We start from the raw sequence: 26,067 nt of genomic DNA, 5'->3' as shown, positions 1-26,067 counted from the left end.
ATTGCAAACGACCTAAATGTTCATCAAAGAGAGAGTACATAAATGCAACACTGAGTAGTCACACCATAGACTATCGGCAAGTGTAGCAGTTAATGCATTAGAATGCCCTGCATCTAAATGAATACATCTCAAGAAATGGGATATTGGTGAAGAACAGCCGTTGTGAAAGGCTACATAAAGAATAAGTATCATTGATGTGAAGCTGTAAAAAGAAAACCCTCTCATAATCATATGTAATATAAGGACACAGAATGATTCCGCAGAGTGGTTCCCTTCTGGGAGAAAAGGTGCAAAGAGAGTTTAGCTGTATTTACAGTGTTTAATTTCTAAATGTTAACATTGATTAATCTGGATGGTTATATGTGTGTGTTCATTACATTTTCCTGTGTATTCCAGGGCACACCTGAAACATTTCCTAATAATTTTTTAGGTGCTTGGAAGCAAATATGATAAAATGTGAACAGCTGTTAATTTGGTGTGGTGGGAATACAGGTGCCTGGTATCCTATTCTTTGTATTCTTTTTCTCTTTCTTTAAAAAATCATCACCGTATGGCTGCTTTGGGACACTGTGTGGCAGTATCCACTACAGTGGAGTATAAACATACCCTGTGACCAGCAAGTCCATTCCTAAGGATTTCATCCCACAGAAACCAGGGCTCAGAGCCAGCAGAAGACGTATGTAAGAATTGTTAATTACAGCACTATTTGTAATTGAGCCAGATCAGAAAACATTGAACTATCCATTAATAGTAAAAGATAAATAAACTGTGATGTATTCACACAATGGACTATTAAAGAGCAATGAAAATGAACCAACAATTGCTACTTGCAACAACATGGAGGAAGCTCACAGATGTGATGCTGAGAGAAAGAAGCCAGATACAAAGGAGTACACACAGGCAAAAGCACACTATGGTATCAGAAAGCAGCACAGTGGCCCTTTAACAAGACAAGGCTCTGGAGATCCGATAATGGTCTATTTCTTGGTCTATTGCTGTTTGCCTAGGTGTGTTCATTTTGTGAAAATCCATCAAACTGTACCTTAAAATTGGAGGTATGCTATACCTCAACTTAAAAAACAGCCAAAAAAGCCCTGGCGTTGTGGCTCACGCCTGTAATCCCAGCACTTTGGGAGGCTGAGGTGGGCAGATCACTTGAGGCCAGGAGTTTGAGACCAGCCTGGCCAACATGGAGAAACCCCATCTCTACTAAAAATACAGAAACTAGCCATGCATGGTGGTGCATGCCTATAGTCCCAGCTACTCAGGAGGCTGAGGCACAAGAATTGTTTGAACCCAGGAGGTAGAGGTTGCGGTGAGCCAAGATCGCACCACTGCATTCCAGCTTGGGTGACAGAGTGAGACGCAATCTCGAAAAAAAAAAAAAAAGCCAAAACCCACAACAAGAAGTAGAGAAGTGAACAGGGTGAGGAAGAAGAGAGAATGGAAGAAAGGAAAAGCAAGCATGCCTATGTGTGAGTTGTCACCAATCACAAAAGAAAAGAAATCAAATGAGTGCGTCCTCCCTGTAGACCCGGTTTTTACGCTGGCGTTTGAGGGCTAAGGACACACCGCACCATGGGAAATACTTGACTGGCATAAGCTTGTTCACTCTTCACCACAGCCCATGCTGTCAGTGTGCTCACCACCATGTGACAGCTGAGTGCCACAAAGGCTGAGGACTTGTCCAGGGTCACACAGCCAGTGTGGGTGGGGGCAGGATCTGAATCCACAGCCCAAGCTCTTTCCCTCTGTGTTGCATGGTTTCTAAAGATGCAAGTGGCCCATGACACTGCAGAGAAGGACGAGAGAAAGGGAGAGGATTCCTCCAGCCTGGGGTTGTGAACTCCAAAAAGGTGGCTTCAGGAAATAACCAACTGGTGGCAACTTGAGAGGCTGAATTTTTTTTTTTCCAGCGTGCTAGAGATGAACCAAGATTGCAATACACAGTTCTCAATTTGTTTTTTGTGTTTTTCTGCTGTTTGAAGTTCTCAAATATTAATGAGAATACTGAAGGGAAAGGTAGCAATTATTCTCCAACTATTCAAAAGGGTAAGAGCCAAGAAATACTCTTCTAAGTTGTGATTTTAATCAGTTGTCTGAAAATGTGAGGAACAAAAGCAGATAGAATACGGGTTAAGTCTTTTCAGAAGGCTTTTAGAGCTGGAAGGAGAGACTAAATAATGATATACAAGGAAACTCACAGCCCCAGAAATACTTTGGCCAACGTTTAATGCCCAACGGAGTCAAGTTGTCTTATAATTCACTCAATCACAAAACCAATGCGTTCTACCTAGAAATAGGGTCCTCGAACTCAGCCTGAAATGAGTGAAGCGGGGCAAGCTGGCCAATTCTGGTGGGTTCACTGAGAAGACCAGACCCCAGAAGTGTCAAACAAATTTTCTTTGTCACCAGGAACAACTAAGGCAGAGTCTTCATGGAAATTCCTGCAAGTATCAGCTGGTCAATGTCCAGCGGGCAGGTGAGATGGCGCCACATGGGAACTGAGCATCTATGAACGACCATGAATGACAGTGTCCTGGAAGTGAAGGGACATAGGACGAGGGAGAAAGGAAATTAACCACCCAGCAAAGCCGGTGCTACACAATGACTTCCACACAGCTTCAGTTCGTTATTCAACAAACAGGTTCGACTCTGTACCCGGCACTGTGACAGATCCCAAGAAGGCAAAGACTCAAGTAAGACCAGGCTCTGCCCTCTAATTCTATGGTGTCATGGGTGCGGGGGCGGGGGGGACTGCGGGAAGGAAGAACTGTCAATCAGGCAACCGTGATGCGATGGAGTATGAGAAATGAACCCAGGGGAGGGGGGGCTCATGTTTTTGAAGTCAGGGAAGACTTCCTGGTGGAGGTATGAAGGCCACAGTGGAGGGTGGGACCAGCAAGTTCTACAACTTGAGACCACCAAGAGGAGTCTCTTGAATTCAGCTTCTCTGTGTGCTATACCTAGAAAATACGCAGGATGGGAACAGAACAGCAAATATGCTTTCAGTGGCTGGCTCTGGATTCTTTTGTCTATAAATGACCTTAATTTTTTTTCTTACTGGATTTTAATTTGATATTATAGAAAAGTCCTCCCAAGAAACCACACTAATTAAACATATATATACCTATGCATAGGCCTCCACATACATATTCCGAGTCTGAAGCTCACCAAGGTCTCTCCCCTGAGATGCTTTTTTTCTGGCAAGATGACGTTAGTGGTTGCTCTCCTGGAAAATATCTTAAGAGGCTTTTACTGTATTAAAGAGAAACACAAATGTGGGATATATAATGAGCCCAATTTCTCTCTTCTTCTCGATTAATACATTAAGTACTAGGAATATTTACATGGTGGTTGGCAGAGTGTCAAATGAGACACAGGCTTGAGTTTATGGCTTCATTCACTCGGAGCTGCTTTTCGCTCCCGATTTTCTCTGTGGAGCCCTAGCAGTTGCGGGGGATGGTGTGTGAACTCCCTGCGTCTCTGCTGCGAGCAGGTGGGGGGAGTCCCACCATCTTCTGAATTGTCTTCACATGACGAACTTTACGGCTGAAACCTGTAGTAGGTGACTCTCTGCATCACCAGCTCCTAGATTTGGGCATGGACGTGTGGGGCTGGCTTCTCCACGGAGGGCTGGGTAGTGCGGCGGCATTTGCAGAGTTCGGCTTAATTCCTGGCTCCGGCACTTACAAGCTACGGGAGCTTGGGCAAGATGCTTATTGCCCCTAAGCCCCAGTTTCCTCATCTATAAACACTTTATATGGAGCCTGATAAGAACTGCATGATGAGAAAATGAATACAAAGTTCCCGGTGTGTCTGGCAAGCCGGCATATGGTGGCTGGTGTTAGTGTACATGGAAACACTGGCTTTGAGGTTTCCGGCGGGACCATCCATGTCGGGCTCACCCACTGCACAGGTTCAGGGTCCTGGCATCGCTGGGGATGAGAATGCATGTGTGTGTCTGCTCGCCCCACTTCACTACCAGCCCAATGCCCCTTACCTAACAAACCTGAACACAGATCTTACCATGTGCCAGACACTGTTCTGAGCACTTTACAGATGTAACCACCTTCAATCCTCATAAACACAATACTAGAAGTGGCATGAGTATTCCTAGTATATAAAAGGGGAAACAGGCACAGAGAGGTCAAATAATGTGCCCGAGGCCACACAGATAGTACAGCCTTAAGGATCTTTTTCTTTTTCTTTGACTCTCAGTGCTTATTACAGCCTCTTACTTATAGAGTTGGTAAAGTCACATTGAAAGAATAAATGCATAAATGAATGAACGAGTAACTGTCGCCTCACAAGTTTAGGATTAACAGGGAAGTTCTTACAAGCCTGTGGATGAACTATGAGGGCAGCACTCCCAACTCTAAAAATGGCCCCTAAGCAAGGGTGGAGCGGTGGGTGTGGGCGGAGAGACAGGCCATCAGAGCCCCTCCTCACCTGCCCCCTGCTCTCCACGGCACTGAGGTTGAGGAGTTGACTTAGGGAGTTAATGTGAATGTCCATCAAATGGGCAATGGCTGACTGATTCTACCCGTCCAGCCTCCAGGATCCTCTACAGCCGACCTTCTTGTGGGATAGGCTGTGCTCACAGAGGCTGAAGGCAGATCACCTGCCTGGGCCCAGATATCAGCCTTGACGCTGCCAAGCGAGATGGCCCAAGCAAGTCACTTCACATCCCTGTACCTCTGCTGCCCCATTTGTAAAGTGGGCTAACAGTAAGAGTTGTCTACCCAGGACAAGGAAGAAGGAAGAAGAGGTGTACAGTAGGCAGGATGAGGCCCACCCTCTCCCAAAGTGTCTATGCCTCAATCCCCAGAACCTGTGAATATGCTACTGTACAGGGGCCACTGCAGAGGAGGTGAAATTAAGGGCCCTGAGACAGGGACATTACCCTGGATAATCTGGGTGGGCCCAATCTAATCACATTACTGAAAAGTGGAGAACTCTTCCCTGCTGTGATCGGGGGAAGATCTGAGAACAGAAGAATGGTGGGAGAGAGGCAACACGGAAGACAGAGGAAGGGGCCACGAGCCAAGAAATGCAAGCAGCCTCTAAGCTGGAAAAGGCAAGGAGAAGGATTATCCCCTGGAGTCTCTACAAAGAAATGCAGCCCCGCTGACGCCTTCATTTTAACCTAATGAGGCTCATATGGAATGTCTGGCCTCCTGAACTGTACGAGAATAAATGTGTGTTGTTGTAAGCCACAGGAAACTGATCCAGGATGTACAGAAAGGATGCCTTGCATTGATGCTGCTGGCCCACCTGCTCCCTCTCCTAGATTTCTGGCTGGGAGCCCTGTGGCCCCTCAAGCATTTCGCCTCCTGCAGGAAGCCTTCTCTGCTTCTCTCTCCTCTATCTGCAGATTGCACCAGGTTCCCTGCAGCTCATATAGCTCCTGAGGACTCATTTACATGTCATCCTCCCTACAAGACTGCCAGCTTCTTAAAGACAGAGACCGAACCTTAATTTGCCTTCACTGCCCCTGCACCCAGCACAACAGCCCTGCACTCAGTACACATTTGCCTCTGGTTCCTGCATGAGGTCCACTCGCTCCCACCTCTCCACTGACCCTGCCGTCTCGAGGGCTGTGTTTCCAATGGCACCTCCCAAGAAGTTGCAAAGGGGCTTTCCACGGCTCAGCGAGTACCAGTCGGTTCCTCTACCACACACGGGTGTATGTGTTTTTAATGAGGATTTTAATGCATAATTTCTCCAACAAGTTGAATTATCTGTGGCTCCAGGGAAAGTGATTTGCCTTGCCTTAATGCCAAATGAACTTTTGGAGACGGAATCTATTATCCTAAGAAGGAATGACAGTCTCTCTATTCTCATTCGCTCCCTGAGCCATAATGCAGACTTTAGTAACATCATCAAAAACGAGTCCTTTACCTAAGCCCTCATGCTGCTAAAGCCCATTTGGACAGGCAGCTCACCGGTCAACTCCCTCAGACCATTAGAGAGCCACCTTTCCTGTCTCCAAAAGCCTGCTTGGCCTCATGCCCACTCTGCAAAAAATATTCAGCCAAAAGTCGGGTGAGAACAACCTCCCGAGTCACCTTGAAAGTTTATGTACTCACTTTTGGAATTGAGATTTTTTGAATGTGTGCCAACACCCGGCAAAGCGAAGAAGAAAATAAAAGGGAAACTCTTCCATCGAATTTCTGTTCGTTTGTTCATTAATTTAGACCGTGGGTATCTTGGTATGTCAGGTGCTATTCTAGGAGCTGGGGACAGAGCAGTGAACAGAAACAGACTCCAGTCCTGGTTCATGAGGTTCCAAGCTGGTGCAGAGAGACAGATCATACTGAAGTGCACAAATAAGTCATTTCAATCAATGGTATACACTGGCAAGAAAATTAAAGCAGAGGAAAGGGCCAGAGAGTGACTGAGGGCAGCAGAGTGAAGGGTGTCAGGAAAGGCCTCTGCCTAAGGAGGGCAAATCTGAACTGACATCTGGTGAATGGGAGGAGCCGTCCATGCAGGAATCTGGGAATGGCCATTCCAGGTACAGGGTGTGACAGGTAAAAAGGCCCTGAGGTGAGATCAGTGTAGATGTCTTAGGACACCAGTGTGGCTGAGTGGAGAGGGTGGGGGCAGGGCATGAGATAAGGTAGGAGAGGCAGGTGAGGGAGCTACCAGGGGACACCTCTGAGGCCACAGTAATGAGTCCCCATTGTAAGTACCAGGGGTGTCACTGGAGGGTCTTAATCTACAGCTGACACAATCAGATTTATGTTGTACAAATCTCACTCTCGCTACAGTGTGGAAAATAGGCTACAGGGAGGCAAAAGAGAAAAAGGCCAGCTACTGCAGGTGTCCACACTGCGGTGACAGTGGCTTGGAGTTAGAATAATCTAAACAGGAGCCAGGGGCAGTGGTTCATGTCTGTAATCCCAGCGCTTTGGGAGGCTGAGGTGGAAGGATGGCTGGAGCCGGGGAGTTCGAGGCTGCAGTGAGCCATGATCGCACCACTACACTCCAGCCTGGGTGACAGAGAGACCCTGTCTCAAGCAAAAAAGAGAGAGAGAGAAAGAGAGAATGACTTAAGCAGGGATGCAGGAAGCAGGTGAACTGCGACTCCTTTGAAAGTGGAGCCCATGGGACAGTCATGTATAGTTTTGGATGGGTGAAGCTGTGCTCTTACTATCTCAGTCCCGCTGAACAATGTCATTCAACAGAAACGTCATCCCAGCTTGCGTCATTAGAGCTGGTCATTAACATCTGGAGTGACTCCTTTGCTCCCTGGGCATTAGGCATGGCCAAGGAACTTGCTCTGGCCAATGAAATACAAGTGGAATTTCCATGTATCACTTCCAGGCAGCAGCTTTAGAAGCCACCACCTGACTTGCCCCTACTCCTTGTTCTTGTTGCCATATGCGTGCAGATGGAGCCTCCAGCAGCCTGGAACCCAGCACTGTGATGAGCAGAGCCCGGAGCCAACCCACGATGGACAGAGAACATGAGCCAAAGATAAACCCTTGTTGGCTTAAGTCACCAAGATCTTGGAATTGTTACCTTGGCCTAAACAAACCCCACACCTGTGATATATAAAAGTTAATGGGCCAGATGTGGTGGCTCACGCCTGTAATACCAGCACTTTGGGAGGCTGAGGTGGGTGGATCACGAGCTCAGGAGTTCGAGACCAGCCTGACCAACATGGTGAAACCCCGTCTCTACAAAAAATACAAAAATTAGCCAGGTGTGGTGACACACACCTGTAATCCCAGCTACTCAGGAGGCTGAGGCAGCAGAATCGCTTGAACCTGGGAGGCGGAGATTGCAGTGAGCTGAGATCACACCACTGCACTCCAGCCTGGGTGATAGAGCAAGACTCCGTCTGGAAAAAAAAAAAAAAAAAAAGTTAATGGCCGGGTGCAGTGGCTCACACCTGTAATCTCAGCACTTTGGGAGGCCAAGGTGGGCGGATCACCTGAGGTCATGAGTTCAAGACCAGCCTGGCCAACATGGTGAAATGCCATCTCTACAAAAACACACAAAAATTAGCCAGGCATGATGGCAGGTGCTGTCTCCAAAAAAAAAAAAAAAAGTTAATAACTTCAATATGTATCTATTGTGGCTTGACTCAGCTATGAAAGAATAAACTTCATCGAATGGTGAACTGATATTCAGGCCAACTATTTCAACATGATTTGAACTTGATACAGTATGTGAAGGCATGGACACCTCCAGGGAGAGCTCTGGGTATCCTGTGAATATATAATTACACACATGCATGGCATATTAAAGCAACAGATTCTTTGGTAAAGACAAATGCTGGGTCCACACACTATACAACATGCTAATTTTGTCAATTAAAAAAAGATTCAAATTGGGATTAAGATTACTTTCAATTATAAAACTGTCAGACAATCACCAATGATGGCATTGTAGGGGAAATATATAGACATTCAGGCTAGAAGGATACTCATCTGACAAATGAGAAAGGCTAAACTATGCTTGCTATTTCCTTGAATAATGTCTAGGTCTATGGATTCTGCAGTGAGTCATTTAATGGATTCAAGGCTTAAGAGTAACAAGGCATGCAAAATTCAATCAACCCTGGCCAGGAGCAGTGGCTCATGCCTGTAATCCCAGCACTTTGGGTGGCTGAGGTGGGAGGAGTTCTTGAGCCCAGCAGTTTGAGACCAGCCTGGCGAACATGGTGAAACCCTGTCTCTGCAAAAAATTGAAATATTAGACAGGCATGGTGCTGCATGCCTGTGGTCCCAGCTACTTGGGAGGCCGAAGCAAGAGGGTCACTTGAACCCAGGAGTTTGAGGCTGTGGTGAGCTACAATTGCATCACAGAACTCTAGTCTGGGTGACACAACAGGACTCTGTGAAAGGAAACGAAGGGAAAAGGAAAAGGAAAAAGAAAAAGGAAAAGGAAAGGAAAAGGAGAAAGAAATTAATTAAATCAACCCAAACACGTCTTGTCTAGATGTGTGCCACAATGGTCCAGGCGGACAAGTGAGTTATCCTTGAAGTAACCCAATCAAAGAAAAGATTCTGACGTGGCGGATTTTTCTGGGCCAATTTAGAATCAATGCACTCCAAAAATTTTGCCCTTGAGATATTGAAGCAGGTGTCTTGAGTTATTAGGCCCAGTGAGGCTAGCATAAGCTTGGCCTTGAAATGAATTCACCAGTAGCCTCTGTTGGGTGTTGAAGGTTCTGAATCTTGACTCAATCCTCCTTTGGAAATGGGAAGAATCACTAAGATCTGTCCTCAGCAGCAGCCAAGGTGGATTTCAGGGAAGTGGGTATGTCTTAGCCAAATGCACAGAAAAAGAAAGAAGGAATCAAAGGACAATCATGGGGCCGGGTATGGCCCCTCCTGTTACTCACGCCTGCAATCCCAGCACTTTGTGAGGCCGAGGTGGGAGGATCACTTGAGATCAGGAGTTTGAGAACAGCCTGGCCAACATGGCAAAACCCTGTCTTTACTAAAAATACAAAAATTAGCTGAGTGTGGTGGTGGGTGCCTGTAGTCCCAGCTACTCGGGAGGCTGAGGCAGGATAATCACTTGAACCCAGGAGACGGAGGTTGCTGTGAGGTGAAATTGTGCCACTGCACTCCACCCCGGGTGACAGGGTGACATTCGGTGTGTTTGTGTGTGTGTGTATCTATATGTATATATACGTATGTGTATACATATGTGTGTATATATATGTGCATATATATGTGTATATATGTGTGTATATATATGTGTATATGTGTGTATATATATGTGTGTATATATGTGTGTATATATATATGTATAAAAGACAATCACAGTTCAACCAGCTTATTAAAAGTTAATTAAAAGTTAAAAGCTGCACAGGCTAGAAATGGAGCTATGGCCCCAAGACTGCTCATGAACTGGGTGGTCAGATCCACCCCCACCACTGGGAGCAGGACCATAAATCTGGTTAAGAACCAGCTGGTGCACTTCTACCAGCTGATCGTTATTGGGCCAGGCCCACTAAGATGGTGTCTTTTATTCTCAAGCTTGTTTATTTGCAAATAGGGTTATGTTGGGGGGATAAAAGCACATTACTTGGCTGACACAGGCTTCATAGGAGAAAGGTCCGCTGCTGTGAGGAATCAGCCTCTGGATGAGCAGGGACAGATCGTCTCTCTAGCCTGGGGATGAGGGTGGAGAGCATGAAGCAGACTCAGTTCTCTCCTCCAGAAGCACAGGTTGTAGTGAGTTGACATAGCATCACTGCACTCCAGCCTGGGAACAGAGTGAGACTTTGCCTCCAAAAAACCAAACAAACAACAACAACAAAACAGTTCCCAGCTCCTACACAGCAGAGACCCAGGACAGCTTCATGCCCTCTTTCTACAGGACGCAACACCAGAAAAACCCTCCCACTCCTCAGGGCTCAGCCTCATCTCGCTAAACTCAAATCCAGTGTTTTCAGGACTGATGAGATTTATTTTGTCTTAAGTTTTGTGTAACTGGGGGGCTTGAGGAGGGAGGAGGTGGGAAGGGAGTTGTTTGAGGCTGCAGAGAAAGCATGGAGCAATGTCTAACATGTGGTGGGCGCAATAATGGCCCCCACAGATGTCCACACCCAAATCCCCAGAACCTCACATGACCAAAGGGACTCAGCAGATGTGATTAAGTTAGGGATCTTGAGACAAAGGGTGGGGTCGGGGGATTATTTTGGATGATCTGGGTGAGCCCAGTGTGATCACAGGGAATCTAAGGGGAATTCTAAGAGGAAGAGGGTCAGAACCAGAGAAAAATGTGACTATGATGATGGAAGCAGAGGGCTGAGTGATGTCTCTGAAGACAGAAGGCCATAAGGCAAAAATGAGGGTGGCCTTGAGAAGCTGAAAAAGCAAGGAGCAAACTCTCTCCTGGGGCTCCAGAAGGAAGAGGCCTGGCTGACGTCTTGATTTTAGCTCTGTGACGCTCATTTTGGACTTCTGACCTCTGGAATTGTAAGATAATGAATTTGTTTTAGTCCCTACATTTGTGGTGATTTGTGACAGCAGTAAGAGGAAACTAACACAGCAAGTGTTGACTTAATGTTGTTGACAGGTTCTAACTAAGACTTTAAGCTAAATACAGTACTGTATGCCCTAGGAACTGAACCCTTGTTTGTATCCATTTGTCCATGGTAAAGTTCATTTCATAACACAATATGTCATTTTGCTTAAAGCTGCAGTTCCCAGGCACCCCTGGATAATGTTAAGTCAGGACTCACCCCAGACAATGTTAAGTCAGGACAATGTTAAGCCACAACCTAAGAGTTTTCCCCTTCCAAATCCCCTCATTTCCACCTTGTGCTACAATGGCTTTCCCTTAGCACAAGACACAGGCACATTCCGTGAAGAAGCTGTCACGGAAGGGCCACTCCAGGATTGTGTTTCTTGCACATAAGAATGTCTTATAATTTGATAATACGCTGGTTAGCAGCATGTTGTTTTGTGACATTTTAGGACATTCTGAATGACTCCCAAGATTTGTATGAGCCTATGGGTCATTAGATTAAATCAATATATAATTTTCCCCTCTTTTCAAAAGAATTCTTGTACTCCTTGCTATGAACAAGTATAGAGTTTCTGTCTGCCACGTGTAGTGGTTCAGCTCTACTTTTCCTCAACAGAAAAATGAAGGACAAATGTATTCTGGGCCTGGGATAAACCTGCTTTGTAACTGTTTATGTTCAAATCGAGCAGACCTTGGCGTGATCAGGTTTCAATCTGTTTTGTACAAAGAAATCTACACATGTAAATGTAAGGGTTGGGAATAGATTTCCCTATGAAATTCCCAAGTGCCAGGAGTGGGTTATGGAAACTCTTGCTCTGTGTTTCTGTGATAAAGGTCAAGGAAATGCTAGCACGGTACCTCCTGAAGACAGAAACTAGGGATTCGCCCCATATGGCATCTGCCACATAGCTTTGTCAAAAGATAGAACGGCAGTCCTCATACTTCCTCATGAACAGCATCACCTAGAGGGCTTGTTAAACCCAGACTGCTGGGTCTCAGCCCCAGAGCGTGTGAATCAGCATGTCTAGGGTGAGCCCAAGAATGTGCATTTCTAACCAGCTCCCAAGGGCTCCTGCTGCTGCTAGCTGGGGTCACACTTTGAGAAGGACCATGGCAGAGAGATCATGCTCAATACAATGCCCGATGTCTTACACATCCTGAGAAAGGTCATGGCTCTACCTTTCAATCAGACTGTCCCTGCCAAGCTATTGAACACATACCGAAATTGATGAAGTGCCCCTGTCTCCTTCTTGACTCTAAGCCAAAGATTCTCCAGTTTGGTCGCAGAGTGCAATCACTTAGAGAACTATTCAACCCCTCCACGCCCAGGCCTCCCTTCAGATCGATTCGATCAGAATGGGGATGGAGGTAGGGCACAGGCAGTCCTCAGTGGTTTTCAAAGCTCCCCAGGGGATCCAAAGTGCGGCCATGACAGAGAACTGCTTCCTAAACAAACATGAGGAGTGACATCTTGATGCCGCCTGGCTGAAGCTGACCATTTGACAGGGCTCCAAGCCAGGTCTAGACCCAGGTCTGTCTTCTCCAGGGCTGAACCCAGCCCCTTGCACAATGACACACAATTGGTGCCCAATTAATGACTGCTGAGTGAATAATATTAATCAACCAATGAGCTTGCAGAGGGCTAGCACCTCCTTCCTCAAGGGAACCGGGATGAATAAACAGAGACAAACTGGGTCATCATAAATCATTAACCTTCATGAGGTGAATAACCATATAACAATAACAACAACAAACTCCTCTGAGAAAGTTCTACTCCACAGTCACAAGTTGAAGTGAACATCATGACAACTACGGATGAAAACTAGAAAAGCATTTTTTGGTCCAGAACAGGGCTTGGCAAACTAACCTATAGGCCAAATCCAGCTGCTGTCTATTCTTAAAAATAAAATGCTATTGGCACATAGCCATACTCATTTGTGTCTGTACTGTCTACGGTTGCTTACACAGGACCCCAGCAGAGGTGAGTATTTGCCACTGAAATGGTATAGTCCCCAAAGCCAAACATATTTACTCTCTGGCCCTTTAAAGAAAAAGTTTTCCAACTTCTTGCCCTAGAGAAATAAGAGGACATACACACACACATGACGTAATGGTGACCATCTTTAGGTGGTGGAATTATGAATGGCTATTTCTTTTCTCTATTTTTCTCTTATATCCACCAACTTTTCTTTAAGGAGCATGTGTTTTTAAGCAACGGACTAAAGAAGAAGAATAAATAATCCATTTTAACGCAGGCAGTGACAAGTGGGCTTCCCAGCACGGGATGGTACCTTGTTTCCAATGGCCTTTTTGGGTGGGAAGTTGTAGGCCCTCACTTGAGGGTACTTGTTTTGTAACTTGTGGTGCAAACTCCTGAACTCTGTATACCGGCGATAAATATTCCATTCATCGTCTTTTATCCGGATGTAGACCTGTCAAGAAAGAGAAAATGTGAATTCCTCTTAAACCCTTATTATAAAGGAGTAGGATTTCGGCTATGCTTTCCCCATGAAAACCAACTGCAGCAAGAGTCACATCTGTGTCACACACCACCGGATGCCCAGTTCCTGGCATAGAGCAGGGATTTACTTGTGCTAGCTGAACAGATGGGTACAGGCAAGAATGACTAAATCAGGCAAGTTATGGGAACAACATACTGTATGCTATTTTCCCAACATCAACAGAGATCCACAGCCCAATTAATAGCAGAGATGCATGTTTCATGTTGCTGTCATGTGTGTACTGCAGCACTAACAGCGTGCTGGTGAGAGGCTAGTCAACCTTTCTGGACACTTGTTTCCTCATCTGTAAAACAGAGCTGAGAGGAGCACCTCGCTCCAAAGGTGGTTTGGAGAGCAATGTGGTGGTGCCTGGGACCACACCGACCACCACACAGACGAGGTGGAATTCAGTTTCAGAAAGAAGGGAGGGGGCAAGAGCTGAGATCTGCCCCACTAGACCGAATGCCGTGTCCAGATGGGATAAGCATAACCGGGACATAGAATTTCTTTATTTTAATCAAGTTATGACTCCTTAGAGAATACTCTGGGGATACAGAATGTAAGGGCTGTTTCATCAGCTTTTTGCAGGCCTTAGCACCTTCCAGGGGCAAGTAGCAACTTCATCACAAGGAAAAACAGAGAAGCAGGAGAGAGATCAATCCACTTTTTAAAATTACATGAGTTAAGAACAGCTCAGAGAGAAAAGTCCCCAAGGATAAAGGGCTGTTGTAATTTACACTCCATGAGTGTCAATACACATCTTTAAAACCTCTATGACCATGAAAACAGGCATCTCTAATGTGAGTGATAAATTCTGTTCCTACATGAAAGCCACCCATCAACCCCAAACACAGACATTATGTGTTCAAACTCTAGTATGGTGACCATAGAATGTCTCACATTATTCTGTGAACAGGAGGAAGGACTAGAGACTAAAACCACAACATTTCAATTAGAGAATGGATAGATGTTTCCGATGGAGTGAGATGGAGAAACAGAATGCCTATCAAGTTTACAGAAGTCCCGGGGTCTCTGATGACCTTAAGGAGCAATAATGTCATTCCACTATTGCTGACGTCACATCACCAAACCTATAATCAGATCAGGTACTCAAGGCTTCTTCAACAAACGAGAAATATCCATCTCTAATTTGTTCAAGCTAATGTTTTAGGGGTCTTTTATGAGCAACTGAATGCAATTCTCATCATATATATATATATATTTTTTTTTTTTTTGAGAAATGTCGCTGTGTCCTTTGCTCACTTCTTTTTTTTTTTTTTTTTTTTTTTTTTTGAGACGAAGTCTCACTCTGTTGCCCAGGCTGGAGGGCAGTGGCACGATCTCAGCAACCTCCACCTCCAAGTTCAAGCGATTCTCCTGCCTCAGCCTCCCGAGTAGCTGGGATTACAGGTGCCCACCACCACACCTGGCTAATTTTTTGTATTTTTAGTAGAGACAAGGTTTTGCCATGTTGGTCAGGCTGGTCTTGAACTCCTGGCCTCAGATGATCTGCCTGCCTTGGCCTCCCAAAGTACTGGGATTATAGGCGTGACCCACCACGCCTGGCTGTCACCCTATATATCTTGACTGGCCCATACCTGCTTATGATATATTCTTATAAAAGTCCAAACTTCCCTTGGAGAGTGCCAACTTCGATCACTTCTCTGATCATCATACATAATACTAATTATCTAGATCAGGGTGGGCAAACTATGGCCCATGGGCCAAATTCAGCCACATTCATTTGTTTGGGCCGCTTTTGAAATACAGACAGTCCCTCACTTAGGCTGGTAATTGTCTTGCAATTTTTCAAGTTTATAATGGTACAAAAGCAATAAGCATTCAGTAGAAACCACACTTCAAATTTTGATCTTTTTTCTAGGCTAGTGATGTGCAGTATGATATTTTACATGAGCTGTTCAACACTTTATTATAGAATAGGCTTTGTGTTAGATGATTGTGCCTAACTATAGGTGAATGTAAGTGTTCTGAACAGGTTGAAGGTAGACTAGGCTGAGCTATGATGTTCACCACATGAAGCCTATTAAATGCATTTTCAACTTATGATATTTTCAACTCACAATGGGCTTATCGGGACATAACCCCATCATAAGTCAAGGAGCTTCTGTACAGCAGAGTTAAGAAGCTGAAATAGACCATACAGCCTGCAAAGCTACAAGTATTTTTTCTGGCCTTTACAAAAAGAGTTTGATAACCCCCGATCCAAATAATCAAGAAGTCATCATTGTTATTTTTCCACCAACATATCCAAGATCCGGTGTGGAGAAGGCAGTCCTTTCCAAATGTTACCAACCACTGGGTGGGTGGCATTAACCATCTGAGGCCCAGGAATCCCCAATACAACCAAAGCTTCTCCAGTGATTCTGATGAGCGGGCAATTTCAGGAACCCCTGACGTAATGCATAAACTCACCCATCAGACAAGCCGTGCAACCCTTCTGGCCATTCATTTCCTCATCTAGAAAATGGAGCTGAGAGCAGCATCTCCCACCCAAAGTGATATGGAGAGAATTCAGGTCTACGAACAGCGCAGCTATGCCGGGATCACATGGACCACCCTACAGACGGAGAGGAACTGGACTTGGGTTAGGAATCAGTAGGCTGAGGTCAAGATCCGGACTTGCAATTATCAGCTCAACTGAACAAAAGGTCACATCCAGATGGGACCAGCACACATGGGCGTACACCTTCTTTATTTTAACCAAGTAGAGAAAACATGGGCACTGCTTCACCAGCCTTTTACAGACCCTAGCACCTTCCAAGGATATACAGCAACTATAATACATCACAAGGGAAACCACGGAAGTGGGACAGAGATCAATGCACTTTAAAAAAATCACCCGAGTTAAGAACAGCCCACAGGGTAAAGCCTCCAATGATAAATGGCCATCGTAATTTGAATCAGTGAATGTCAATACACATCTTTAAAACCTCGTTAACGTAATAATAAATACAAGTCTCTCTCCTGTGAGTGATACATTCTGACTCTACATTTTTCATAATGTATATGCAAGAGCCCACTGTTTTTGCTCCCTGGAGGCCTCAGTCTCCCTCTTCTCCAACTGCTCTCTCTCCACCTTCCACATGGGCACCTCCTCTCCTGCCCACGCCCTGCCTCTCCCCGGAACACACATGCGCAATCCCAGGCCTGCATGTTTCATGTTTAGGCCAATGACTCCAAAATCTGTATCTCTAGTCTGGACCTCTGATACAAACTCCAGACCAGGACGTGATATTCCCTAGGTACCTAAAACTCATGAGGCCTAAATCTGCACCCAGGATCCGCCCACCTATTATTTGTTGAGTCCTATCCAAGGCACTATGCACCTCACTGCCCAGCCGCATGTTAATCTGCAAGGCAGATGGTACGAACACTCCCTTTCCAGATGAAGTAATGGGCTCAGAGAGGTCAGATCACTTGCCCAGGGCAGGTGGGGAGATAAGGAATTTGAACCCACGGCTACCTGCCCTCTGCCCTCTAACACTTTCTATCACAGTGTTACCAGACAGGGGTTCCGATCCAGACCCCAAGAGAAGGTTCTCGGATCTCAAGCAAGAAAGAATTTACGGCTAGTCTGTAGAGTAAAATGAAAGCAAGTTGATTAGGAAAGTAAAGGAATAAAGAATCGCTACTCCATAGACAGAGCAGCCCTGAGAGCTGCTGGTTGCCCATTTTTATGGTTATTTCTTGATTATATGCTAAACAAGAAATGGATTATTCATGCCTCCCCTTTTCAGACCATATAGGGTAACTTCCTGATGTTGCCATGGCATTTACAAACTGCCACGGTACTGGTGGAAGTGTAGCAGAGAGGACACCCAGAGGTCACTCTAGTAGCCATCTTGGTTTTGGTGGGTTTTAGCCGTCTTCTTTACTGCAACCTGTTTAATCAGCAAGGTCTTTATGACCTGTATTTTGTGCCAACTTCGCATCTCATCCTATGACTTAGAATGCCTAACCGTCTGAAAATGCAGCCCAGTAGGTCTCAGCCTCACTTTACCCAGCCCCTATTCAAGATGGAGTTGCTCTGGTTCAAACACCTCTGACAACAGCAGGCTGCTCTGCTGCAGTGACCCAGAATCCTGAAGGCACCAGGAACCCCAGGCGAGCAATGTGGGTAGCTGGGACTAGGAGCCCTTGCCTCATTCCTCTGAAGCCCAGGCACCTCTTTGCAGATCCTGTGTTCTCAGAAAGGTCTCCTTGCTGTCAGACGTTCCAATCTCACCTCATTTGTGCCTCTCCCTTTGGATCTAATCGAAGCTAGTCTAATGCCATTAAAAGTACTCAAAATTACTCAAAATTACCCAAATGGCTGATCCACAACAACAATGCTTCAAACATCCAAAGTTAGGAAACTTTCTCTGCAAATTAAGTTGTCCTTGAATTACATATACTTAACTAAATCACGGACTTATTTCACTAAGGATTTCAAAGGGCTTAGGCCCAAAATTGTTAGAATTTTTTGTTTTGTTTGTCATTTTAAAAGCCTCTCCCCTCCAAATTAAGTTCGATCAGCTCCAATTCCTTCTGCTTGAGCCATAAAGATAATAATTCCTTGGAGGGATAAAAAAAAGTTGACCTCTTCCGACACAACCAAGTTCCCTTTTAAAACAAGCAATAAAAAACCACTTTATGTCGGATCTCCTTGACTCAGCAAAAGAAGATTAAATAGGAGGGTAATATCTGTAATCGGGCATCGGGGCAAACCCTTTCTTCTTCATTTTAAGAGGAAGTTCAAATCTGAAGATTTCTTTTCCACTGAGAAGAATTACCCTCATGATGTCTGTAGTAACAGTGGAGGTAAAGGAAGGTTAAGGGGAGAAAAAAATGCAAAAACCTCAGTCCGTCAATGAACAGATTCCAGAACAAGCTCTAGTAGAGATAAGGTCTCAAGCAGAGGCTTTCTTTTAGAAGATGAAGAGCGTCTACCAGAGTGTTCCTGTGAGACTTGCCTGTGTCCTGTTCTAATCAAATACTGCTCTCCTGCAATGCTAAGCACTATCCCCTAGATTTCTTCCCTGTTTTTTTTTCTTTTTTTTTGTTTTTTTTTTTGTTGTTGTTGTTGTTTGAGATTTAGACTCACTCTGTCACCCAGGCTGAAGTGCAGTGGCATGATCTCAGCTCACTGCAACCTCCACCTCCCAGGTTCAAGTGATTCTCCCGCCTCAGCTTCCTGAGTAGCTGGGATTACAGGTGCCTGCCACCACGCCTGGCTAATTTTTGTATTTTTGTAGAGACGGGGTTTCACCATGTTGGCCAGGCTGGTCTTGAACTCCTGGCCTCAGGTGATCCACCCACCTCGGCCTCCCAAAGTGCTGGGATTACAGGTGTGAGCCACCGCCCCCAGCCTTCCCCCTGTTTTTGAACTTGACCTCAACGGAACCAGTGTGTGCTCCTCTGGGTCTAGTTTCTTTCACTCAGTACTGTGGACGTGAGATGCAGCTGTGTTTCTGTGTATGGCCCTCATGTTGCTTTGCACTAATGAATAGTATTCCACTGTATGAATATTTCCCTGTTTGTATCCACCTGTTCTGCTGGGGTGGACATTTAGGTTGTTTACAGTTGAGACTTTCATGAATAAAGCAACTATGAACACTTGCGTGTGTGGCTTTTGCACTCGTGTCTTTTGGAGTCACAGATCTCAGTGTGAAAAGTGAAATCATAAAGCGAGGAGGAGAAAACATGGCAGAATGTCTTCACGACCTTGGGCGGGAGAAAGGATTCTTGTGCAGGGCACAAAGGAGTCTTCTGGATGCTGGAAACATCCAGGATCTATATCTGGGCAGTGGTTATAAAGGTCTATACAGAAGTAAAATTAATTGAACCATAAACTTAAGATTTATACACCTGATTGTATTTTATGTTAATCCTGAATTTAAAAGCAAAAACAAAACATAGCCCTGCCTTCGCTGTCCTCGGGAGAGTGAGCTTTCACCCTAACTTGTGGGGCAGGGATATCTAAGCCAGGCCATAGATGGGGCAGGAGGTAGTGCCAAGGCTCTGTGGGTACACATCCACGTGGACCTGACACATCGTCATACGTCAGCATCGGGAGGGAGCCCAGACACTGGATTCTGGCCTCAGTGAGAAATGGGTTCGAATTCCAGCTCCACCCCTTGCCAGCCAAGTGATCCTGGATAAGTTAATTCACCTCTTCAAGCCCTGAGTCTCTATTTGGATAAATGAAGATAGTGCTAGAGGCTAAGTCTTTGGGAGAGGAGGAGAATTAAGCAATTATATTCAGGACAACATTTTGTACACGTACTAAAACATCTAACCACCAAGCAGTCAACATTCCAGGGTAAAATTTATCTCAGACACACACACAAACATGCACTCCCATAAGCGGGTGGAAAAGAAGATGTGGGGAGGGAGTCAGGCAGACAGACAGAAAGAATGAAGATGTAAAAGCTTCCTTTAAGTGGCTGAAGCCCTCAATCTGGTTTAAGGGTGTGCCAAGCATAGGAACGGGCGTCTTTAGCCCAAAGCATGTCAGATCTCAGGTGCTCCTGCCAGAGGCAGAACGGCAGTGTGAAGGCGCACAGCTACGTAGGGAGGGAGGCCTGGGTTCACATCCCCACAGTTATCCTTTTCGGCTGCTGTGACCCTAGGGATGACACCCCACATTGAGACTCAGCTTCTTCATCTGTAAGGCAGGCCAATGCCAATGTCACTGGGTGGTTGTGAGGTGTCATGCCTCGCCCATGCCTCGCAGGCAATAAGCAATGGCAGCTGTTAATATTGTAACCTTATCACCTTCATCATCGGCTGCCTTTGTGTACATGAACTTCCCTATTACAGAATTAGGGCTAATTATAGGATGTGCAATCATGAAATTAAAGCAGGTAATTACCATGCCTAATTAATTGTCAAATGCTAGGCAGGTGGGGAAACACAAACATAAAGCGTGCTCTGTGGATTGGGCAGCTAAGCATCCCCTCCGCTTTCAGAAAACTCAACAGAAACAGCAGAGTTCAGGAAATGACCTTCTCGAGTGGGTTTCTGAGCGCTAAAACAAAACCCGGGAAGCGTTCTCCGGGCTTCTGACTCAGAACAAGCTCGGTGCACCTCTCTGCTGGCTGCAGGCCGGCCTGGGCATTTATCCAGTCCCTGCCACGCAAGCCCCCAGGTTCCCGGGCAAGAGTGCTATTTTAGGAGGAGGACCTCGTAGGAGATACTTGATGGATGTTATAAACCCCTGCAAGGATCAGACCCCACAGAGAAACCCGCTGACATGAAGGCGGTGAGAACTCAGAAATAAACATTCACTGACACACAGCGAACGTGGAACCAACATGTCAGGCTGCCCTGCTTCCTGCAGCATAGACCAAATGCCTCCCTCTCCATTTCAAACTTCACTAACTCCTTAACGATCCAAAGTCCTGCATCTCAAAACTAAATACTTTTTTCTGCATGTTGTAATATTCAAGAGTGAAAACTAGTATTAGCTGGAACTTTCTTGGACGTACGGAAAAAGCTGTACCATTTCACAGCACCTGTCATGTGCCAGACATGTTACGCACAATGTTCACAAGAGCCCTGCGATTTATTTATTTATTTATTTTATTTTTTTGAGACGGAGTTTTGCCCTTGTTGCCCAGGCTGGAGTGCAATGGCGCGATCTCAGCTCACTGCAACCTCCGCCTCCCGGGTTCAAGTGATTCTCAGCCTGCCTCAGCCTCCTAAGTAGGTGGGATTACAGGCACAAGCCACCATGCCTGGTTAATTTTGTATTTTTAGTAGAGACGGGGTTTCACCATGTTGGCCAGGCTGGTCTTGAACTCCTGACCTCAGGTGATCCACCTGCCTTGGCCTCCAAAAGTGCTGAGATTACAGGCGTGAGCCACCCTGCGCCCGGCCAGCCCTGCAGTTTTGTATGCCTTAAAACAAACGTGGAGCAACTAAGAAATGCGCTCTCTATCGCCCGAGGAGTGAGCAGCGGAACTAGCACCGGGCCTTCAGTGAATGCTGCCCCCAAAGCCTACACCACATCTTCTCCACCTCAGAGAAAAACAAGTGTTATCAACTCCTTAAAACCCGATCCCCTTTATGCTGACTGTTGAATGCAGAGAGAATCAGATGACATGAGGATAACAACGATTCTTCAAAAAATGGTTCAGGTTCCCAACTCATTTTGCTTCCTCAATAGCCAGGGAATGAAATGATTTGTGTTTTGCTTCAAGGCCTGTGTTAATGTATCCTAACAAAACTTTCCTTTTAATGAAATGGCTTCATGTGTTATTAACTATAAGTGTCCTCACTGCTAGAACAAAATGCCTGAATTATTGTATGGCCATGCCGATAGACGGATATTATTGCAGCCAAATGCCAAGAATAAGATGAATAACTTGGCCCAAGAAAAATGACTTTTCAGTTCACTGGGTTATGTAAATGAGGCAGCCTAGTACAAGAGGAAATGCATTATTTACTAAGAATTGCCAGCACCATTCCACAGACCTTTGAAAGAAGGATGTAGCATAAAGGTCTGGATGTGGCAGAGACCCAGCCAGTCTCTGCCTTACCTGGAACCGCGGTACCGTAACTGTAGCTGAAGAGCAGCCTCTGTGTCTCGGAGAGAACTGAGGTGCACAGATTACGTTCACTCCATTTCAGCCCATGCTCTACTGTCTCTGGACATTTGACTCAATGCTTCTGAAAGTGGCATGGCCGGAAGTGCCCAAAGACCAGCCTTCCCACCCCGCTGACACTGCCTGTGCTGTTTTATTAGTTTTTAGACATGATGAGAACTGGATGCTAGGTTGAGGGTGTATACTCCTCCTTCAAGACCCTCCTCAATTTTCCCAAACCCTGCTGTCCCCCAGGCAGAACTGCGTGTTCCCTCCTTAGTCACCACCAGGTGGCCTGTTGTATACCAAGCTCCGGGCTGGGCCCTGGGGCTATCATGGAAAACAAAACCAGGCAGGATCCCAGCCTCCCAGGGCTCATCCTCGGGGACCTCAGCTGACCTGATGCCAATAATCACCCATAGAAACACAAGCTTTCAAAGGGAGATGAGGGCTGCGGGAGGGGGCCTGGTTCTGCCAGGGGCACCACGCCTGGGAGTGGGGTTGGATTAGCTGAGCTTTGATGTTTGATCTGGAACCAAAATATTGAGTTGGAGGTTGGGCGTGGTGGCTCACACCTGTAATCCCAGGCTAAGGCGGGCAGATCACTTGAGGTCAGGAGTTCGAGACGAGCCTGGACAACATGGTGAAACCCCGTCTCTACTAATAATACAAAAATTAGCGGGGCATGGTGGCGGGTGCCTATAATCCCAGGTACTCGGGAGGCTGAGACATGAGAACTGCCTGAAACTGGGAGGCAGAGGTTACAGTGAGCTGAGATCACACCACTGCACTCCAGCCTGGGAGACAGAGTAAAAAAAAAAAAAAAAGGAGTCAGAGTAGACAGTCCTGGAAGGGGAGCAGCTGTAGGGCAAAGGGCAGGGCAGAGGGAACATGTGGCAGGGGCTCGTGTAACAGGGGACAAGTGAAAGGAGGCTGGGGCAGCTGGGGCAGGGAGGACGAGGGATCCAAGACGATACTGGAGGTGACCAGGGCCCGGTCCGGGATGTTAGAGGATGATGAAGTGGGTGGAGCCACAGAGTCGGAGCTGGAGCTGTGGCTGTTCCCTCTGCCTGGAGTGCCCTGTCCCTGGACAGCCTCGATGCCTATCCCCTCACTCCGTGAGGTTTCTGGCTCAAATGTCAGTGCTGACCCCAGCACGACCACCATCTGGCATGCTAGGTAGACCTGTTTGTTGTCTTTCTCCTTCAACCAGAGGAACAGCTCCATGAGGACATGGATCTGGTCAATTTTATCCACAGGAAGTACAAAAGAAACACTCAGTATATATTCCCAGGACTAAACTTTTAAGAAGGACAGAATGAATGAATGAATGAATGAATGAACGAACTAACTAACTAACAAACGAACGAACGAACAAACGAACAAACGAATGAACGAACAGGTCAGAGTGGATGCAGGCAGTGTATTTGCCCGTCCATGAGAGCACTGCCAGGGAGTGTCTTACTGACAGGTCCTGCCCCTCTCAATCCCACAGAAGCAGGAAGTCACCCGTGTGTCTGTGCATGTGCCTGATGGATACATGTCAAATACAATAACCGGGGGCTGCTCAGAGCATGGGACTGTCATCTACAGCTCTTATGGATTTGGAAGAGGAAAAGGAGAGCATGGATCTTCACCCTAGTGAGCGATAGCCATTTATATACAAATGGGTTTTCTTTCACTCACTTTTAGATTACTGGAGAGAGAACACAGATGTATGTCTCTAAGAGAAAAGGAAATATTTTTAGCACTACTGGCCATGGACCATGGTTGGCCCATTCACTTTTACTTGCCATAAGCCCTGATGGAGAAGAATTTGCCACTCTCCCTTACTGAGTCTGAGCCACTGGTCTAGCAAAGAGCTAGTTAGAAGTGAAACAAAGACTGAAGCCCAGGTCTGCCCGACTTCATGGCCCACATCTTCGCATCACTGGCCACTGCCTTTTCCTTCACACCTAGGAAAGTCAGGGGAAAAGGTGGGCACTCTTGTTCCCCTAACTCACTGAATTTCTGGTCCAGGTGCCCACCCTTTGGCTCTAAAACAAAGTCTATGAGTAGATATGCCATGGACTGGACCATTTCCACCAAAGGAAGATGCGAACGGCCTCTGTCAGAGGATTCATGTAACAGTCTCCACTTTATGTCACCCTGCTAAGTTAATGGACTTTCCAATCCCCTCGGAGCCCACCGAGGACCCAAGAGCCCAGGCAGCCAACTGCTATGGCCTCTTTCAGTCCCAACTGCTGCCAACACCAGCCCCTGCCAGAAGACTAAGGAGGACACAACTTAAGCGTGAAACTATCCATGCTATGGTTCATGGCTGTTGGGCTGGGGCTCCAGGTAGATCATGGTGAGGCAGGAAGCTGGCCTTTTCAAGGGAGTGGTGGACACAAGCAAGGCATGAAGGCCCCATTCAAAGACGCTCTGAAGACAGGCCGCGACTCTGGAAGAGGGGTGCCACATCTGACGGCAGGTTCATCTGGTAGTAGCCACTAAAAGTTGTCCCCCTGCTGTCTCTCTCTCCCATGATCACTATGCTGCTGTATATACAGTTTTATTAAAAGTTCTAGCCTGATGTTATTATAAATGGGACTTTTCTAAATTTGTGTTTTCAGATGGTTCATTGTTAGTGTATACAAACACACCAGATTCTGTATGCTGACTTTACATCTGACAACTTTACTGAATTTACTTATTAGTTCTGGCAGTTGTGGGTTTTGTTTTGTTTTGTTTTGGTGGCATCTTTAAGGTTTTCTATATGACATGATATCATCTGCAAATAGAGATAATTTGACTTCTGCTTTTCCAATTTGGATGCCTTTTATTTCTTTTTCTTGTCTAATTGCTCTGAATGGGACTTCCAGTACTATATTGAACAGAAGCAGCAGGAGTAGACATCGTTGTTTTGTTCTTCATCCTAGAGCAAACGCTTTCAGCTTTTCACTGTTGAGTATGATGTTAGCTGTAGGCTTGTCACATACAGTTTTCTTATGCTGAGGTACATCCTTCTATACCTCATTCGTTGGGGGGTTATCATGAAAGGATGTTGAATTTTGTCAAATAAAATACTTAGGAATAAACTTAACTAAGGAAGTGAAATATCTATATGCTTAACAGTATCAGACATTGATGAAATAAACTGAAAAAAAAACACAAATAAATGGAAGATATCCCAAGTTTATGGACTAGAAGAAATAATATTGTTAAAATGTCCATACTACATAATGTAATCTCTATCAAAATTCCAATGACATTTCACATAAATACAAAAACAACCTTAAAACTCATATGGAAACACAAAAGACCTTGAATAGCCAAAGCAATATTGAGAAAGAACAAAGCTGGAGGTATCACAGTCCCTGATTTCAAACTATACTACAAAACGACAGTAATCGTTTGGTGCTGTCATTAAAAACAGACACATAGACCATGAGAACAGAACAAAGCCCAGAAATAAATCCACACATATATGGTCAACTAATCTGTGACACAGCCACCAAGAAAACACAACGGGAAAAAGACTGTCTCTTCAATAAATGGTGCTAGGCAAACTGAATATCTACCTTCAAAATAATGAAATTAGACCCTTGTCTTACACCATATAAAAATTATCATGAAATAGATTAAAGACTTAAGTGTAAGATCTGTAAAACTCCTAGAACAAGACGTAGGGAATGAGCTTGTAGACACTAGTCTTGGCAGTAATTTTTTTGAATATGTTACCAAAGCACAGGCAATATAAGCAAAAACAAAATAAGTTGGACTACATCAAACTGAAGAGCTTCTGTGCAGCAAAGGAAACAACAAAACGAAAAGAACCTACAAAGTAGAAGATATTTGCAATCCCCATATCTGATAAGGGGTTAACATCCAAAATATATACAGAAATCCCAAATAATCTGATTTTAAAATGGGCAAACGATGTAAATGGACATTTTTCCAAAGAAGACACACATAGCCTGCAAGCAGATGAAAAG

General features: G+C 45.5%; 1 protein-coding gene across 2 annotated transcripts in view; it reads right to left on the bottom strand.

Annotated features, from left to right (window-relative positions):
• Positions 1-26,067, bottom strand: part of SNX29 (sorting nexin 29) — a 593,890-nt gene that overhangs the window by 82,821 nt on the left and 485,002 nt on the right. For both annotated transcript variants that reach the window (XM_034939805.3, XM_055099501.2), the window contains one exon: positions 13,293-13,433. In XM_034939805.3, the coding sequence (XP_034795696.1) occupies positions 13,293-13,433 (141 nt within the window). The remainder of the gene's footprint in view (positions 1-13,292; positions 13,434-26,067) is intronic.

Source organism: Pan paniscus, chromosome 18 (genome assembly GCF_029289425.2).
Source record: "Pan paniscus chromosome 18, NHGRI_mPanPan1-v2.0_pri, whole genome shotgun sequence".
Taxonomy (NCBI): domain Eukaryota; kingdom Metazoa; phylum Chordata; class Mammalia; order Primates; family Hominidae; genus Pan; species Pan paniscus.
This window is presented reverse-complemented; position numbering and strand designations above follow the sequence as displayed.